This window comes from Ammodytes marinus (genome assembly GCF_949987685.1).
Source record: "Ammodytes marinus genome assembly, chromosome: 14".
Taxonomy (NCBI): Eukaryota; Metazoa; Chordata; class Actinopteri; order Uranoscopiformes; family Ammodytidae; genus Ammodytes; species Ammodytes marinus.
Genome location: NC_137218.1, coordinates 2,932,744 through 2,950,243, shown reverse-complemented (window position 1 = coordinate 2,950,243; position 17,500 = coordinate 2,932,744). Strand labels below are relative to the sequence as shown.

At 40.4% G+C, this 17,500-nt stretch overlaps 1 protein-coding gene across 1 annotated transcript in view; it reads right to left on the bottom strand.

The window, feature by feature from the left end:
- Positions 1–13,869: 13,869 nt before the first annotated feature.
- The window catches only part of kctd7 (potassium channel tetramerization domain containing 7), a gene marked incomplete at both ends in the record, with an annotated part of 9,016 nt that continues 5,385 nt past the window's right edge, over positions 13,870–17,500 (bottom strand). The window contains 2 exons of the mRNA XM_080041093.1: positions 13,870–14,246; positions 15,199–15,377. Coding sequence (XP_079897219.1) covers positions 13,870–14,246; positions 15,199–15,377 — 556 coding nt within the window. The remainder of the gene's footprint in view (positions 14,247–15,198; positions 15,378–17,500) is intronic.

The following is a 17,500-nucleotide window of genomic DNA, read 5'->3' as shown; positions in this document are numbered from 1 at the left end:
ATAGGCGGGCGGGAGGACGTTGCCAAGCAACGTGTATACAATTTCACGAGAGCGAAACTAGACTGCTAAATGAATGAGCGGTTGGTACTAACACAAAGTTTGCTTTGCTTCACCATCATCAGATAACCATTATCTGAAATAGTCATTATTTACATCAACAACACAAACACATTACCTCATCGTGATCCATAGTCTACTAACTGCCGTCTCTCATTCATTCGCTTTCTGTGAGGACACAGCTCCGTGAGAGAGAGAGTAGTTAGGTGACGCTGCTGAATCAACTCATTGCAAGCAGGTGTGTGTACTGACTGGCATTAGTTGATGCAGTGTCAAAACCACTCTCACGGAGCCGAAAAGAGTCCTCACACTTTCAACACACGAACATGCACTATGGCTGTGTCTTGATTCAGGGGTTGCGGTCTTGGAACCGGCCTCGTAGGCTGCATTTGAAGACCGATTGCGTCATAGCGGCGCGCAAAGGCTGTCCCATTTGCAAGGCTCCTTGCAAGGCTCCTCATATGCGGTCGTGAAATGCAGCCTTCGTTTCACGGTTTTGAAGCAGTTTTGAAGGCTGCATCAGATGTATCCTTCGTGGCCCAACATATCCCAAGATTCATTGCGTTTTTTTCAGAGATTGCATAAAATAAAATAAAAAATAACAAAACAGCAACGTGTTGCTCCATCTTCTTAACTTTTATCTTCCTTTCTTTTTTTCTTGTACTTTTTTTTCTTTTCGTCTGGTAGGCAACTTCTTTTTCTTTTTTCCTGCGTTGACAGGGCTGTCTCCGTTGGCAGCAATCAGGGTTGCTAGGCAGCACAGGAGCGGCGAGTCGTCACGCAAGGTAACGGCTTGTTACGTAAACCGGAAATGCTCGTAAACCGAGACCTGCGGAGACCGTCTCGTTTAACAAGGCTCGTTGGCCTTAAAACCGGCCTTAAAATCGGCCTTCATAGGCTATAGCCTTCATAGACCGCGAGACTGCGTCCTACCAAGTGCGTGGTCTCTGAATTAAGACACAGCCTATATTGCGCCCTTCTCAGTCCACGCTCACGCGCCTGGCACGAGCATTTGCGACAGCGGGCGTCGTAAAAATACTACCGCTTTTGTCCAAAGGGGACGCCAACGTGCCATCTTACTCGTAGTGCCTTTAAGTAAAGAAGAGATGAAGATTGAAGAAAAATCCAGACTGGTCTCTTCATTTTTTCCAGAGCTGTATTTCAAATATTAAATGTATCGTTGCAACTGCTCCAAAATAATTTTGACAAAAGGATTCTTTAGTATGTCTTTCTAGACCCGTTTTACTTACTTACTTGCACTCATTACTTAAACGGTGGAGTCAGTGATAATGGCATGTTGCTAGCTACAGGTGGGCCCCTTTGTTTACATACACGTTTACAGAGCCTAGGCTGTGTATTAACACCAGATATAACACCTGATTTTTTTCATCACACACACACAGTACCGACATGTAGCGGATCATGAGTATATCTGAATAAATAAAGGTTAAATCAAAAATAAATATTCACTGATTTTGACAAAAAGTGATTTTAACAACAAGCGTTCTCCAGAATCACTGACTACACCTTTAATTGGCCTGTTAAAGCAGGTTCAAGTTACTAATGGAAGTAAATTGAATTACTCTAGTCTAGGTTATTGCGTTAACATGGTCTGTTTTACTGATGGTTATTCTGTAAGTGCTTCTATGGTGAAAACTGAGCCTTGCCTGTAGTAGGATGTTGTGAAATATTGCAATGGATGAACCTTTAAAGCTACAGTGTGTAATTTTTGGAGTATTTAGCATCATCTAGTGGTGAGATTCTAGATGTCAACGCTCCCTTGCTAACCCCCGCCCCTTTGAGGAGAATTTACAGAAGCTACGGTGGCCTTCAAGGACAAGAAGCTATATAGTTACTAAAGATGGCATCATCCACCACTGCCTCAAGTCTTTCCACAATATCAAGCGATGAGGTGAAGATGTATTTAGTTATTTATTCTACAGTACTTCTTCTTCTTGGTCTTCCAACAGGTTATGGAGAAGTCTGTTTGAAAAATTACCAAACAATTCTACACACTGCACCTTTAACTCTCTATGGATACGTGTGAAATGTGAACACATATACAAACTAATTTTCGCGATTTTATTTCTAGTTATTTTTTTCACATCTGCTGTGAGTGAGTGAGTGTGTGTGTGTGTGTGTGTGTGTGTGTGTGTGTGTGTGTGTGTGTGTGTGTGTGTGTCTGTCTGTCTGTCTGTCTGTGTCTGCGTGTGTGTGTGTGTGTGTGTCTGTGTCTGTGCGTGGGCGACTGTTAATGAGAAAGCTAGAAATCCAGATGTGACCAAAAAATTGAGGTGTGGCAACTTTGGGGACATTAGTGTTATTTCTACACTCACAACACACACACACACACACACACACACACACACACACACACACACACACACACACACACACACACACACACACACACACACACACACACACACACACACACACACACACACACAGCTGAGAAAAACGATATATGAACGTCACATACAAGTCAAGTCAAGACTATAGTCAATTTCTGCAATATAGCTCTCTGGAAAAAATGAAGAGACCACTCCAAATGTTCAGTGTCTCTCGTTTCACTATTTATAGGCATATGTTTGAGTAGAATGAACATCTTGGTTTTATTCTATAAACTACTGACAACATTTCTACCAAATTCACAATAAGAATATTGTCATTAAAGAGCATTTCCATTAAGTAATGTAGAGATGAAGATTGAAGAAAAATCCAGACTGGTCTCTTGATTTCTTCCAGAGCTGTATTTGCCGACTTACAGAGGAATCAACAATATGTAAAAGTATTATTATATTATGTGTAAGTATATAAGTACACGGATAAAAAAAGATAAGTTGTATACAATAAATACATTCTAGATAGTCAAACAGTAAGGCAAAACCAAGTGGTATAGCAAAGTAAACCAATTGAAAAAATGTGCAATTTAAAGTCATAACAATATGCATAAAAAGTTCGATTAAAAGTGTACATGGGATCCTTTTATAAAGCGACTAATGCTGTTAATAATTTTCAAAATCATACCACAGTATTTCTCTTTTAAATCTTAGAGGCGAATGTTGGGTTGTAACTCGGTAATACAGCAAAATACAGTACAGCCTATTTCTTTTTTATTTTAATTTTTTTGGGCATTTTTACTTTATTAGACAGTTTTGTAGAGACAGAGTTGAAATGTGTCAGAGAGGGGAATGACATGCAGAGAACGACCCGGGCTGGATTCTAACCCGGGTCTGCTGTGAAGAGGACTGAGACTCTATGGGGGGGGGGGGGGGGGCTCTAACCACTACACCACAAGCACACCCCCAAAATATATCAAATTATGCAAGAGATATTTATGGAAATGGTTATTTGCAACTGATCAATATGCTGCATGAAACATAACACTTCAGGGACACAGACGGCAGCAGCCTCCGCGCTTTGAAAGGGGAATTAAGGTGAAACACTGCTTGCAGAAAAATAGAAAATCTAGTTTTTTTTTTTAACCTTTATTTATACAGGTAAATCCCATTGAGACCGAAGACTCTTTATCAAGGGAGACCTGTTATCCTTTCCCACGTTACCATTCACACACACATTCATACACCGATAGCAGCAGGCTAACTATCGACATTCACACGAGGCAAGGTGGGTGAACTGGCTTGCCCAAGGACACAACAACCATGACGCAGGTGGCAGGGCGGGGATCGAACCTCCAACCCTTTGATCATCGGCCAACCCGCTCTACCAACTGAGCCACAGTCGCCCTAGTGAAGACAGTTGCCTTGTAATTCTGACTTTTACTAACTTTTTCAATTTTACAATGTTTTTACGAACAGAACAACTATTGCAGTGAATGATCATCGCTGAATTTCTGAAGAGATTCTTACCAAGTCAAGAAAATAAACTATAATTGGGTGACTGTCTGGTGTGGAAAAAATGGAAGGTAATGTCGCAAATGAGAATATGGACCAGCAGAAAAAAATACATGCTTTGACTACCTGTCGACTATGAGCAAGATTCTGCCAATCGGCTTCAACTAGGTACATTCTTAGTCATGGACACCACACCACTAGTATCTATTTTTTTTTTTTTTAAGATAATTTTTTGGCATTTTCAAGCTTTATTAGACAGTACAGAGTTGAAATGGGGAGACAGAGAACGAGAGGGGGGGGGGGGATGACCTGCAGTAAAGGTCCACGGGTCGGATTTGAACCCGCGATCACTGCAACGAAGGCCGGAGCCAATATGGTACGCGCTCTATCCACTACGCCACCAGAGCGCCCCCACTAGAATCTATTTCTATAATACACGTAGGAGGAAATACATACGTTTTGGAAGCGGAGGGGAGAGAAAAGAGGCAAAGCTATACTGTCTTTTCTCATTTTGATCTTTTTAGTGAACACATTCTCATTAAAGGTCAGTGATTCTGGAGAACGCTTGTTGTCAAAATCAGTGAATTTCTCACAATCTGCTTGCTACCTGTCTGTACTGTGTGTGAGCTGAAAACAAATCCAGTGTTAATACACAGCCTATAGGCTCTGTAAACTGGTATGTAAACAAAGGTGTATAGCAACATGCCCCTTTACAGAGCCTAGGCTGTATTAACACTTGGTTTATTTCCCCGCACACACACACACACACACACACACACACACACACACACACACACACACACACACACACACACACACACACACACACACACACACACACACACACACACACACACACACACACACACACACACACACACACACACACACACACACACACACACACACACACACACACACACACAGCGGATCATGAGGAGATATTCAACAAAAAGTTAATTTGACAACAAGCGTTCTCCAGAATCACTGACTGCACCTTTAACTTCTTATCCTTAGAGGTTCACACTTGTAGGTCAACGATCTCAAGTACAAAGCAGATTTTAAAAGGTTTAAATTAAACATAATCCTCCTATGAGCGATCATATCAACCTCCCTTTAGTGGGTTTTAATCTTTATTACATTATCTGATTGCTTTTTATGAGTTTGGTAATTGCTTATATTAATTTTCGGGCGATTCTGGATTTGATATAGGCCTATTAATTGTCAAGATGAAAATGTCTGGTCTCTCAATGAGGCACTTGATTAAATAAAATGAATTAATTTCTTTATTATTGAGAGGGTTATATCACGTCTGACCTGAGATGTTATTAGGCTAGTTTGCACTGTATGTTATTTGTATTCTTTGTGTATGTTTCTTTTTTTAATTGTGCAAATAAATAAAACTAAATAATATGTTATGTAATAATATTTTCTGATTTATGAGACGTTTTCATCTTAAAATCATGCTGAAAATGCATCTTTAAGACCTGTACACATTATTTTTTGATTTTTTTTTTTAAATGTAGGCTAGGCTATTAATTTGCACAATAAACTAAACAACTGGCAAAGTTTCATAAAGATATATATAAGGTAGAAATGTGACCCTTACATCCACATATCTGTTTATCTATCCCAAAATAACCTTTTAATGCTATTTTTAAACAGTTTTTCGAACTTATCTTAATGATCCCATTAACAATACGCTAAATAAAGAGGATACCTATCTTGTATTAGCATTGTAGCTCTTTTTTAACCATTTTAATAATAATAGCCTTTCCAATATATTATTTTTAATCCGTTTTTTGAACTTTCTTAATTATTTGCCAATCAAACTAGCTGTATAAAAACAATAACTAACTTGTATTAGCATTGTAGCTCTTTTATTTAGCGTTTTAAAAGTTAAAATCATTCCGTTATTGCCTTGACTGTACTGAAATATGCTAATTTTATTTTGACAGGAAGCTAACTAGCCTAACGAACTAGACATGAGATTTCCCCGTTGCCATGGAGACGAGGGGGGGTCGATCAATCGTAACAGTAAATAGGCCTTTTAATTATAATGATTATGATGACGTAATAGTGGTTTTAATAGCCCTTTAAATGTTACTTCATTCCTTTTAAAGAAATGTTTTTACTTCTAATAATAGCACCACCAGACGTGTAGGCTACACCGAGGTTTGGCTGAAAGTCTTGCGGGGATGTGAGGCCTCTTCGCCGGGCCTTGAGGCTCAATCAACCGGTGACATTTTCTTTTTTTCATCCGTAGCCTACTTGTTGTTTCCCTTCCACAATAAATATCCCCATCCTATCTTTACCTTGTGTGTGTGTGTGTTATTTCTCCCTACATACGCTTAATAAGCCCCTTAATTAGTGTGTAAATTCGCCTTCTAATATGTTACGTAACCTGCCCCCCTAACCACCAACCCCCCACCTTACAATATTGGCCATTAAGCTGATTAGCCTACAAGCTATAGTCTACAAAACAGCGCAACATACGAAGAAGAAATATATTTTCTTACCTTGTGCAATAGCAGTGGATGTAGACCAACAGCGAGCAGCCTCCGTATCATGTTTTCAAGATGTGAAAATAGCGAATATGGTCCGCTGATAGGTGGCATAGGTTTTTGAATTAGTGACTTAGCCTAATAGGAAACAGCCTGTAGGATAGATGGATGGAGGGATAGATAGATGGATGGATGGAGGGATAGAGGGATAGACAGCGGCTAATTCGCTCTTTCCTTCTCAGTCATCCCTCTCTCTCTCTCTCTCGCTCTATAAGGAAGGAGGAAAAAAAGGAAAAAGGCGATCAGTGTTCAGCCTCCACCCCTTAGCGATGGAGAGAGAGAGAGGGGGGAGAGAGAGAGGAGGACCGAGAGAGAGGGAGAGAGAGTAGATAGAGAGAGAGAGAGAGAGAGGGGAGAGAGAGAGGGGGGGAGAGAGGGAGGGAGAGAGAGACAGAGAGAGAGGGGGGAGAGAGAGAGAGTAGATAGGGAGAGAGAGAGAGAGGGAGAAAGAGAGGGAGGGAGGGAGGGAGAGAGTAGATAGGGAGAGAGAGAGAGAGGGAGAAAGAGAGAGAGGGAGGGAGAGAGTAGATAGAGAGAGAGAGAGAGGGAGGGAGAGAGTAGATAGAGAGAGAGAGAGAGAGAGAGGGAGGGAGAGAGTAGATAGGGAGAGAGAGAGACAGAGGGGGAAGAGAGAGAGAGGGAGGGAGAGAGACAGAGGAGAGAGGGGGATGAGAGATAGAGAGAGAGGGAGGAGGAGAAATTGGCCCTCATTTACTAATAGTGCCTACAAGGAGCTATTCTAGGATTTGAGATTTTTTACATAATTTGACAAAAAACTGCATTGAAAAGCAATTTGTCAGCGAGAGAGAGAGAGAGAGACAGAGGGTGACGAGAAAGAAAGAGAGGGAGAGAGAGACAGGGTGACAGAGAGAGAGAAAGAGAGAGAGGGAGAGAGAGGGGAGAGAGAGAGAGAAAGAGAGAGAGAGAAAGAGAGAGAGAGGCAGAGAGAGGGAGGAGACAGATGCTGCCATCATGTCTGGATGTGCAATTTAACCTTATCACAGTATCTGGTGAACAAAATCAGTTGAAGCCAACAGGACTTCGCGATGCACGTCTATTAGTGGATTTACGGTAGTGTTGCTTGGGAGTTTACAATGTACAGTAACACCTCTAATAGATGGGCATCAAAAATTCAAGCAGCAGCACATTTACAGAAGGTCTAGTAAACACAAGAAGAGGGACAATCTGTGAAAGCATTGAAGTTATTTTTAATTTGACCATAAATAATAAAAAATTCAACATATTCTTTATACTTATTTTGAACAAGTTAAACCCAATTGTAGAGCTATAGCTTCCTAGAAGCAAACAGAGACAGATACATAACAATATCAAAACATTGAAAACGTAGCTGTAAATCAAGATAAATCGCATTTCCTCTTGTTATCAACAAAATAAGCACGTTGGCTTTCTTAAAGTGTCTACGAGGAACTTTCAGTGTGTGTTAATTCTAGCGCCCCCCTTTAGGACAAAAGCGGTAGTGTTTTTACCACGCCAGCTGTTGTTCCTGGGTGAGCGTATAGTATACCCATGACAAAGGCATTAAGAAAAACTATATAAAAATAGCATTATTTGCACTGATGGGTCTCGTTTGCTGTTACATGTAATTTATGATCATCAGAGGAAAAATGAGACTGTTTCAGAAATATTTAAAAGTTCCTCGTAGCTACTTAAATTAATGATAAATGAACTTTCTAGAACTGTTTCTTTGATACTTTGACTCGCGGTAAAACAAAATATATTTATCGGTTACAATCACAAGGTGCGTCATCAAGTACAGTAGGAATTTAAACAACATGGAACTTAGCTTTTCTATGTCATAATTTAATGCTTGAAAAAAGGTGGAATGGAACGTTTGATGCTGATAATATCAAATAAACAAGTAAAAATGTGAAGAAAAAATTGATTTCTGACCTACGGAAGAGTTTTAGGGCCACGGGAGAGAATTTTTTCTTTTCAAAATGTTGAGAATATTCGGGAAAAAAATTTGTACTCATTGTGCTACAATTTCGTTACTAACATTTAAACCTGCAGTGTGTAGAATTTTGGGTTTTATTTCCTAGCAGATTTTGTAGAAAGTAATTATAATATTCATAAGTACGTTTAATTTAGTGCATAATAGCTGAATTTTTTTTTATGAATTATTATTTTTTCCCTTAGAAAGGGTCTCATATATGTCCATATTTCTGCATATTTTGGACCAAGGCCTAGTGCCGCCATCTTGAAAGTGTCATAGTTGGAATGTCATCAGGTGCATTGTTTAAAATTTAGAATTGTTCTTGTCCTTGAAGGCCACTGTAGCTTCTGTTATTATTCGAAAGGGTTGGGGTTACCCAGGGAGCGTTGCATTCTAGAACTTTGTAGAACTTTCTTGATGATGTCATATTACACACTGCACCTTTAATAAAAAAACCTTTGAAAGAAAGAAAATGTTGAGAATAAACTCGACAGGTTGGCTAAAGACTGCGGTAAAGTTGTAAAGATATATTGACCGATTTGAACTTCCGAGATCAATAAGTCATAATCAAAACGTTATTAAAACACAAACGATGCATCTTTGCTACGGTCATAAGGCAGGCAGGCAGGCAGGCAGGCAGGCAGGCAGACAGACAGGCAGACAGACAGGAAGGCAGACAGACAGACAGACAGGAAGGCAGACAGACAATGTCTCATTTTGACTGAAAGCAGACGTCCTCTAAGCTCCACTAATAACTGCACTGCACTGTATCAGAGTGAAGGGATTGAATATTTTTCCAACCGTTCATTCACCCACTTCGCCTGCTATTCAATATATTATTAGTGGAGCTTAGAGGACGTCTGCTTTCAGTCAAAATTAGGTTGGAGCCCATTGTCTGTCTGTCTGTCTGTCTGTCTGCCTGTCTGTCTGTCTGTCTGTCTGTCTGTCTGTCTGTCTGTCTGTCTGTCTGCCTGCCTGCCTGCCTGCCTGCCTGCCTGCCTGCCTGTCTGTCTGTCTGCCTGCCTTATGACCTTATAAATCTGTCAATATCTTTACAACTTTACCGCAGTTTATTCCGCAATGCGACTTTAAATTCTCAAAGTGCATAATTAAAATCAAAACTTCTTCTTAATCTTGGCCCTAATACTCCCCCGTACCGACTCTTACTTTTCCTCACATCTTTTAAGAACACACTCCACAGGAGGTTACATCATTAATATATATATATATTCTCTCTTAATGCAAAAGCACACAGGCTCACATCATCAAAACTCAACTTAAAAGTCCTAAAATATACAGATTCCACGTTTTACTTACTTACAATATTTACTTACAAGGATCAGGGCTAAATGGTAAATGGACTTGACTTATATAGCGCTTTTTAGCCCATTTTCTCAGCCCCAAACAGTTTACATTTCTTACCACATTCACCCATTCACACACAGACACTCATACACCGATGGCAGTAGCTGCCATGCAAGGCGCTCTCTGAACCATCGGGAGCAATGTGGGGTTCAGTGTCTCTTTGCCCAGGTACACTTGGACATGTGGCGGGGAGACGGGGGATCGAACCACCGACCCTGTAACCCAGTGGACGACCGCCCTACACACTTCACCACAGTAGTATATGTGAACGTAGAAAATAATAAAGCAATTATAATAATGCATTTAGGAATGATTGGTAGAATAAAGTCTGTGTGTGTGTGTGTGTGTGTGTGTGTGTGTGTGTGTGTTTCTTTGACTCATGGCCTTCATTTCTGATGCTACAACCATCTCAGAATTTCAGGGGCCTCATTTATCAAACTTTGCGTAGGATTTGCGTTAGAAGGTTGCTTTCGTAGGATTTAGGGCAGTGCGTGCGAAAGATATTTTCCGATTTATGAAGCAGTGCGCACTCACGTCCTACGCCTATTTCCCTTTATAAATCACAATCAACTCTAAATGTGGCGCAGCCTTTGCGGGCTTCACGTACCGCCCATATTTACCCATACATAGTCATCGACACGCCCGAATGAATATCATTTACTGAGTGCATGAAGGCGGTAGTGGCAATCGCCGACTGAAAGGGAAATGGAAAAATAAACTCCACACGGTGTGGATCACTGCGGTCACCCCGAAGTAGCCGTTGGAGAAGTGGCGAACAGGGAAAATATAGTTTGGTGGCAGTGTGAGCGTAAAGGCGATAGAGTGCAGCCTGTGGCGATCTCTGTGAACGCTGTGGCCGAAATAAAAAGAAGTGATCCGACATAAAAGTGGACGCAAACAAGTGCATATCCTCACTCACACAACAGTGTTTGTGCCACGAGCGGGGGGCACTGAGACCCCCCATGAGATACAGATTCGGAGAATTCATCCAGGGGCAGTGACGGGCGGCGGAGGGTTAATAATAAACTTCACAGTCCCTTTCAAAACACAATTGCGACGTGCTTAAACACAAAGAAAAACACATAAATAAAACGGACTAAAAGCCGTGAAAAAAATCACAGTAGCCTATGTGATGTACAGTAGGCTTATCATTAGTGTATGAAAAGGTGCACTCCTGTCTGCCTGACTGAGGCATCGAGAACAGCGTCAGTGTAAAAGTAATAGGCTGTATTCCACCTCAATATTATCAGAATTAATTCCACAACATGCAGATAGGTTATTCTTTAATAACTGCAGAGTTTATTCGAACGTTGCTATTTTGTTTTTATTTGCACTCATATGTCTCCGTTTGTAGGCTATTTAAGATCCTAATTCGTTTTGTTTTTGTTGGTATCACTCCATGGAAAAATCGGTCGAGGCATATTAATTGTAAGAATGGCTTTATCCGTTTTGCAAAGGAACTCCCGATGTATGACATGCATGCATGGCTTAATACGATTAATTTTACACAGACACATTCGTTCTCGTACTTCATTCATCTGCCGACTGGAGTCGCCAGTTCTCCTTTCTCCACTTTTTGTCCGTACGCATGGGTTATATTGTGCGTGGAACACCGCACTTCTTCCCGTCAAGTATACTTTTGATAAATCGCAAATGTTGCTTAGTGAGCCACGTACGCACTCTATTGTGCGTACGCACCGTTGATAAATGAGGCCCCAGATCTTTTTATCCAAAATATTGTCGATGCTGACATTTTTGTTCAAGCTTTCTACTAAACGTTGATCTGTACCGCGGCTACTAAACATCTTGGAAGAATTATCATTGTATATTGTTTTTTTCAAGCCTAAATGAATTGATTGATTGATTGATTGATTGATTGATTGATTGATTAAAACTGAATCAAATCTCTTTTTTTCCCCCATCAGGCTTTCGACCCCGCTGTTTTTTTCTAATCATATGTTTCACACATTGTCTGACTGGCAGCTGAATATTGTCTCATGCTTTGCTCACTTCACTGCGACTCCAGGCAGAATTTCAGCTTCAGTTTGAGTCTCATTAGAGTGACTGAGTGACTGACAACACACAAGCAGAACGAAGCCTCAAGACATCCAAGTGACGGCTCTTCATGTGCTGGAATGAGCCCGAAATTTAAAGGAATACTTCACCCATACGGAACCGGCGTTCGATCATTATAAAATCGCTATTATAATATAATGAATGAGGTTTGTCTTCCCTCAGTCTTCCCTTGGCCCAGCTGTCCTGTTAACCTGTTAATCCTAACCCTACATTGTCCCATGTGTGATGTCATGCATGGGAAAATGTAGGGTTAGTGAGATCATAAAAAAAAAAATCTTTCTGTATTTTCTCAGGCTAGGATGAACCGATTTCTAAAATCCTTGCACATTTATAGGGGAGAACGGGGTAATTTGTCACACGGGTTGGTTGTCACAATCGTTATATCTCGGAACCAGAAGGCGCTGTCTGTGATATTTTGGTATGTAAATATCCAGAATTGGGATCAGAGGTCACCTACATAGTCTTCCTTGGAGTTAGACTGCTGAATTTGAGGTGAGACGACTGTTTGTGTTTTTCATGTCAAATTGAAAATATTTAGCTCCTCTGTATTTTTCTTCTAGGCTTTTACACAATGGGTTTATAACAAAACACTTGTTACCCATACAAAGTGTGAAGGGTAAACTATAGTTTAGATTGTTGTTAGCAAGCTAATTAGTTGTCAGATGGTTGTTGGCCTTGATGCTAGCAAGAAATTCAAGTTGGGGTTGGTCGTCACATTTTTTGGGGGGTTGGTTGTCACATGTTATCTCAAGGCTGCAGCCAGAAAAGGAACCCAATAACAAAATAAATTGTCAAGCTGTATCCTCACTGACACCCTAGAGAAGGAAAGAATAGAGCAGGAAAAGGCAGCTAGCATGCAAAAGAAAAAAGGGCAACAAAATCAAAACAACCCAGTGCATCCCAAACTAGACCAGCTGCCAAGGCTACAGTAAGTTATGTAGGCCTATTTGTCAACTTGACAATGCAATTAAACTTTCAAATTTAGTTCTACTTTCTTGCCTTCTTTTTAAGATTATTCCCATTAAGATAACATTGTGACAAACAACCCCATAGTGTTTGACAACCGACCCCTTGATGGGGTCGGTTGTCACAATGTGTAAGGGTGTCTTTGATGATTAATTTCTTCTTTATTACAATAAGATAGAAAAAGTGAGGGGTACACATTTCAAGCCAACACCTTAAGCTTCAATTTAATGTAGGAATGACTATTGAAAGATGTTTAGGTGATGAGCAATTCCCACTAGAGTAAAAAGTGTGCCTACTTACCCCGTTCTCCCCTACTACATAGGATCTCAGAGTTCAATACACCTTCATATTTCCACCGGTGAAGTAGGTCTTTAACATCATTATCAGCCTTTAAATAGCAACTTAACAGCCTAAAATTGTTCTGAAATGTTTCAATTTAACAAAAAAAGCAAAAAAATAAGTGCATGATTTAAAGGTTCCCATAAGACATCAGCACAAAATATTGTCCAACTTCGATACAAAAAAACACTATCGCCCCGAGCTGTTATAGTAACAAACATAAAGTCACATCCATGTTTTTACTATTTGGGTCCGATTTCCTTCCAATTTTTTCCACCATCGGGGTGCTCCGGTGGCGTGGTGGATAGAGCGCGTACCATATTGGCTCCGGCCTTCGCTGCAGTGGTCACGGGTTCAAATCCGAACCGTGGACCTTTACTGCAGGTCATCCCCCCTCTCTCTCTCTCTCTCTCTCTCTCTCTCTCTCTCTCTCTGTTTGTCTCCCCATTTCAACTCTGTACTATCAACTAAAAAGCTTGGGTAAGGCGTCCCCTCCATGGGCCTCGGCCAGCAGCGGACCCGGGTTCGATTCCAGCCCGCGGTCGTTCTCTGTATGTCACTCCCCTCTCTGCCCCATTTCAACTCCGTTTCTACACTATCAATAAAAGCATAAAAATCCCCAAAAAAATATCTTAAAAAAAAAAAAAAAAAAAAACTTGAAAATGCCCTCCCCCCCAAAAAAAATTAAAAATCACCACCATGTTATTTTGAACTCGTAGATGGGTCTCTTGCAGTAGTAATGGTTGATCAGGTGTTTGTCACACACTCCTATGCATTGCTGTTCTGCGGTGATGCCTTGCTCTGATAGGTCACTGACAATGCAATGCAACAAGTCATACACATCAGCCACGGCCTCCCACGGTCCAAACGAAACGTCCACGTCACAGTGATGCTCAAAGAGTTTAGTCTCGCCTTCTGAGCGTTCAAACCGCAGTGAGTTAAAGAGAGGGCGCTCGTATGGAGTGATGGGCATCTCCTCCTTATACACACAGACCTTCAGTTTGGCAAATCGAGCTTTCTTCTGCATGGCGCGCAGCTTGGCAATCTCCACTATACGCTCCAAGTTCTCTGGAAAGGAAAAAGGAGTTGAAATATGAGTATATAGAGTTGTAAATGCTTTTCAGTGGCTCAGCAAAGCATGTGTTTTGTTGAATGTAAATTAAACTTCTATTCAATTAAAATCACAAGGAAATATATTTAAAAATGTAAAAGTTATGTTTTTTCTTCTGACCTGAAAAACAGTAACAATATCTACTTGAAATGTTGAAAAACTGGTTCAGGAGCTCAGAAAAATTCATTCAACCTTTTTTTATACTCGAGAGATCACCCTTATTGACATCGAGTCAAATCCCAAAAAAGAGCCCAACAACAGATAGTGACTAAAAAGGCTTATGCTGAAGCACAGCTTATGTATCCTATATACAGTATCTTGAGTAGCCAGTGTTAGTACCTTTGTAGTATGGCAGCAGGTCTAGAAAGGCCTGTCTCACCCTCTCCCCTGTTAGCGGCTGTGTGTCTGTCTTCTTATTTATTTATTTCATCATTATAGATACTGTATATGACATTTCTGCATGGTCTGTTGAGTTTGAATAAGACTTTGGGATAAATAAGGTGGTTTTAACTTGAACTAGAATGTGTAGTAGCCAGAGTGCAGTTACCTTTGTAGTATGGCAGCAGGTCTAGAAAGGTGAGCGACTGTGTGTCTCCTTATTTATTTATTGTATCATTATATATATATGTAGATGTTTTGCATTGTCTGTGGTCTGTTGAGTTTGAAGAACCTTTGGGATAAATAAAGTGTGTTGAATTTGAATATAGTAGCCAGAGTGTTAGTACCTTTGTAGTATGGCAGCAGGTCTAGAAAGGCCTGTCTCACCCTCTCCCCTGTTAGCGGCTGTGTGTCTGTCTTCTTATTTATTTATTTCATCATTATAGATACTGTATATGACATTTTTGCATGGTCTGTTGAGTTGGAATAAGACTTTGGGATAAATAGAGTGATTTGAACTAGAACGTGTACCTTTGTAGTATGGCAGCAGGTCTAGAAAGGCCTGTCTCACCCTCTCCCCGGTGAGCGGCTGTGTGTCTTCCAGAGTGTCCATGAGGGGCCCGATGGAGTAGTACTGAGCCTCTGTGTGCACGGCTCTCACTCTGTCTCTGGGAGGAAGCTCTCCTTCACGCAGGAAGTTCAGGATGTCTCTGGGGAGGGAGACAGGGTCAGTAGGGCTGTCATGATGTTGATGTATTTCCATATTGTGTATGTATTGTTTTTGATTGGCATTTGTTTGACTCGACAGCATTGCAACGAGGGTCACCCCTCAATTGATCTCTCAAGTATAAATAAAAGTTAAATAACAATGGCTCTACACATCCTCAGTTTGTTTTGATTTTGTTTTAAATAATCATTTTAATTCTCAAATTATAAAAAAAAAATTGGAGGGCATTTTTTTTCATTATTACAGTTATGTGTGTGTTCACAAAGGAAGTTCAGGATGTGTATGGGGATTATTATACTATCTATGATGGGGAGGGGAATCAGTGGCAGTAGGGCTGTCATGATCCTACACATTTGATTTTAGTTTAGTTTTATTTCACTTACAAACACTATTTTTTAAATTTTTTTTAACCTTTATTTCTACAGGTAAATCCCATTGAGACCGAAGACTCTTTTTCAAGGGAGACCTGTTTTCCTTTCCCACGTTACCATTCACACACATTCATACACCGATAGCAGGCTAACTATCAACATTCACACCAGGCAAGGTGGGTGAAGTGTCTTGCCCAAGGACACAACAACTATGACACAGGTGGCAGGGCGGGGATCGAACCTCCAACCCTTTGATCATCGGCCGACCCGAACAAAGCACATGTGTAAATCTTGCGATTTTAAGGTCACAGTTCGATTAGACTTTCGATCTTTTTCTGTTTTTTTCCTTTCTTGTCTTTCTTCTAGGTTTATTCTTTGTGTTAAACTGAACACATTTGCAAACTACAGTTAAATTAACTTTATTTGTGTATGTGCTTAATTACTTGGCCAATAAAACTGATCCTGATAAAGCAAAGTGTTGCATTTAATAAAAGATTTTGACTTGATGGAAAGTCTTAACAGTTCATCCTAATGGGAACATGAGTGTCTGTAAGAAATGTCTTGAGCTTTGTGTGTGTAACAGTTTATACAATAAATAAATAATAAAAACTGTCAGCATGAGACATAGAAGATAAACCTTTACCGGTGTACTATGACTCAGTATGAGACTCATACTCAGTGTGTGTGTGTGTGTGTGTGTGTGTGTGTGTGTGTGTGTGTGTGTGTGTGTGTGTGTGTGTGTGTGTGTGTGTTTGTGTGTGTGTGTGGGGCGATTGTGTTGCTGTAAAATAAATCATTGTTTGTTTTTTTCGGTCCACTGCAGCAACTTTTCCTCCAGCAGTTCTTTGTATCTTTTTATTCCCAAATGTTCACAAGCAAAAACCAGAATAATCTACCGCAGAGAAGCAGAAAGGAAATCAGTTTTATTGGACAAGTTTCTGAGTGTATATACAAGGGTTTGAGTCCAGCAGTCAGGAGGGGCTTTTAACATACTCACACAGAGCTGAGAACGAATGCACAGGAAACTATACAGCTCTGGAAAAAATGAATAGGCCAGTCTGGGTTTTTTTTTTTTAAATCTTCATCTCTACATTACTTAATGGAAATGCTCTTTAATGACAATATTTTTGGGGGGAATTTGGTAGAAATGTTGTCAGTAGTTTATAGAATAAAACCAAATTGTTCATTCTACTCAAACATATGCCTATAAATAGTAAAACGAGAGACACTGAATATTTGGAGTGGTCTCTTCATTTTTTCCAGACCTGTATGTATACAGCTAACACCCCCACACATAAAGCTAGTGTTGCTGAGTCATTTTCAAAGGCCCAGCTAGGGACAGGTATTGCAAACTAGCTAAGGCTATACACGCTGTAGTGTTTGGTATTGGCCGTTTACACTGAAGTATACAGAAGCAATAAAGAATTTTATAAAAACCGTCTGTGTTGTTTTAAAAGACGCAGTGCATTGTGGGACGGTTGAGTAGGAAAAGTAACCTGTCGATCCATACACAAAATCTTCCTGGAAGTAAGTACTCACCCGAGGCATTTCTCGCCTACACAAACTCGCATACACAACCACAATATACTCAAATTGACGTCAAAGGGACGTTAGTATGAGTAGGACGTTAGTATGAGTAGGACTTTAGTATGAGTAGGATGTTAGTATAAGTAGGACGTTAGTAGTAGGGTTGCTGAAATTTCCCGAAATGGCCCCTTTTCAAATCCCGGGATTT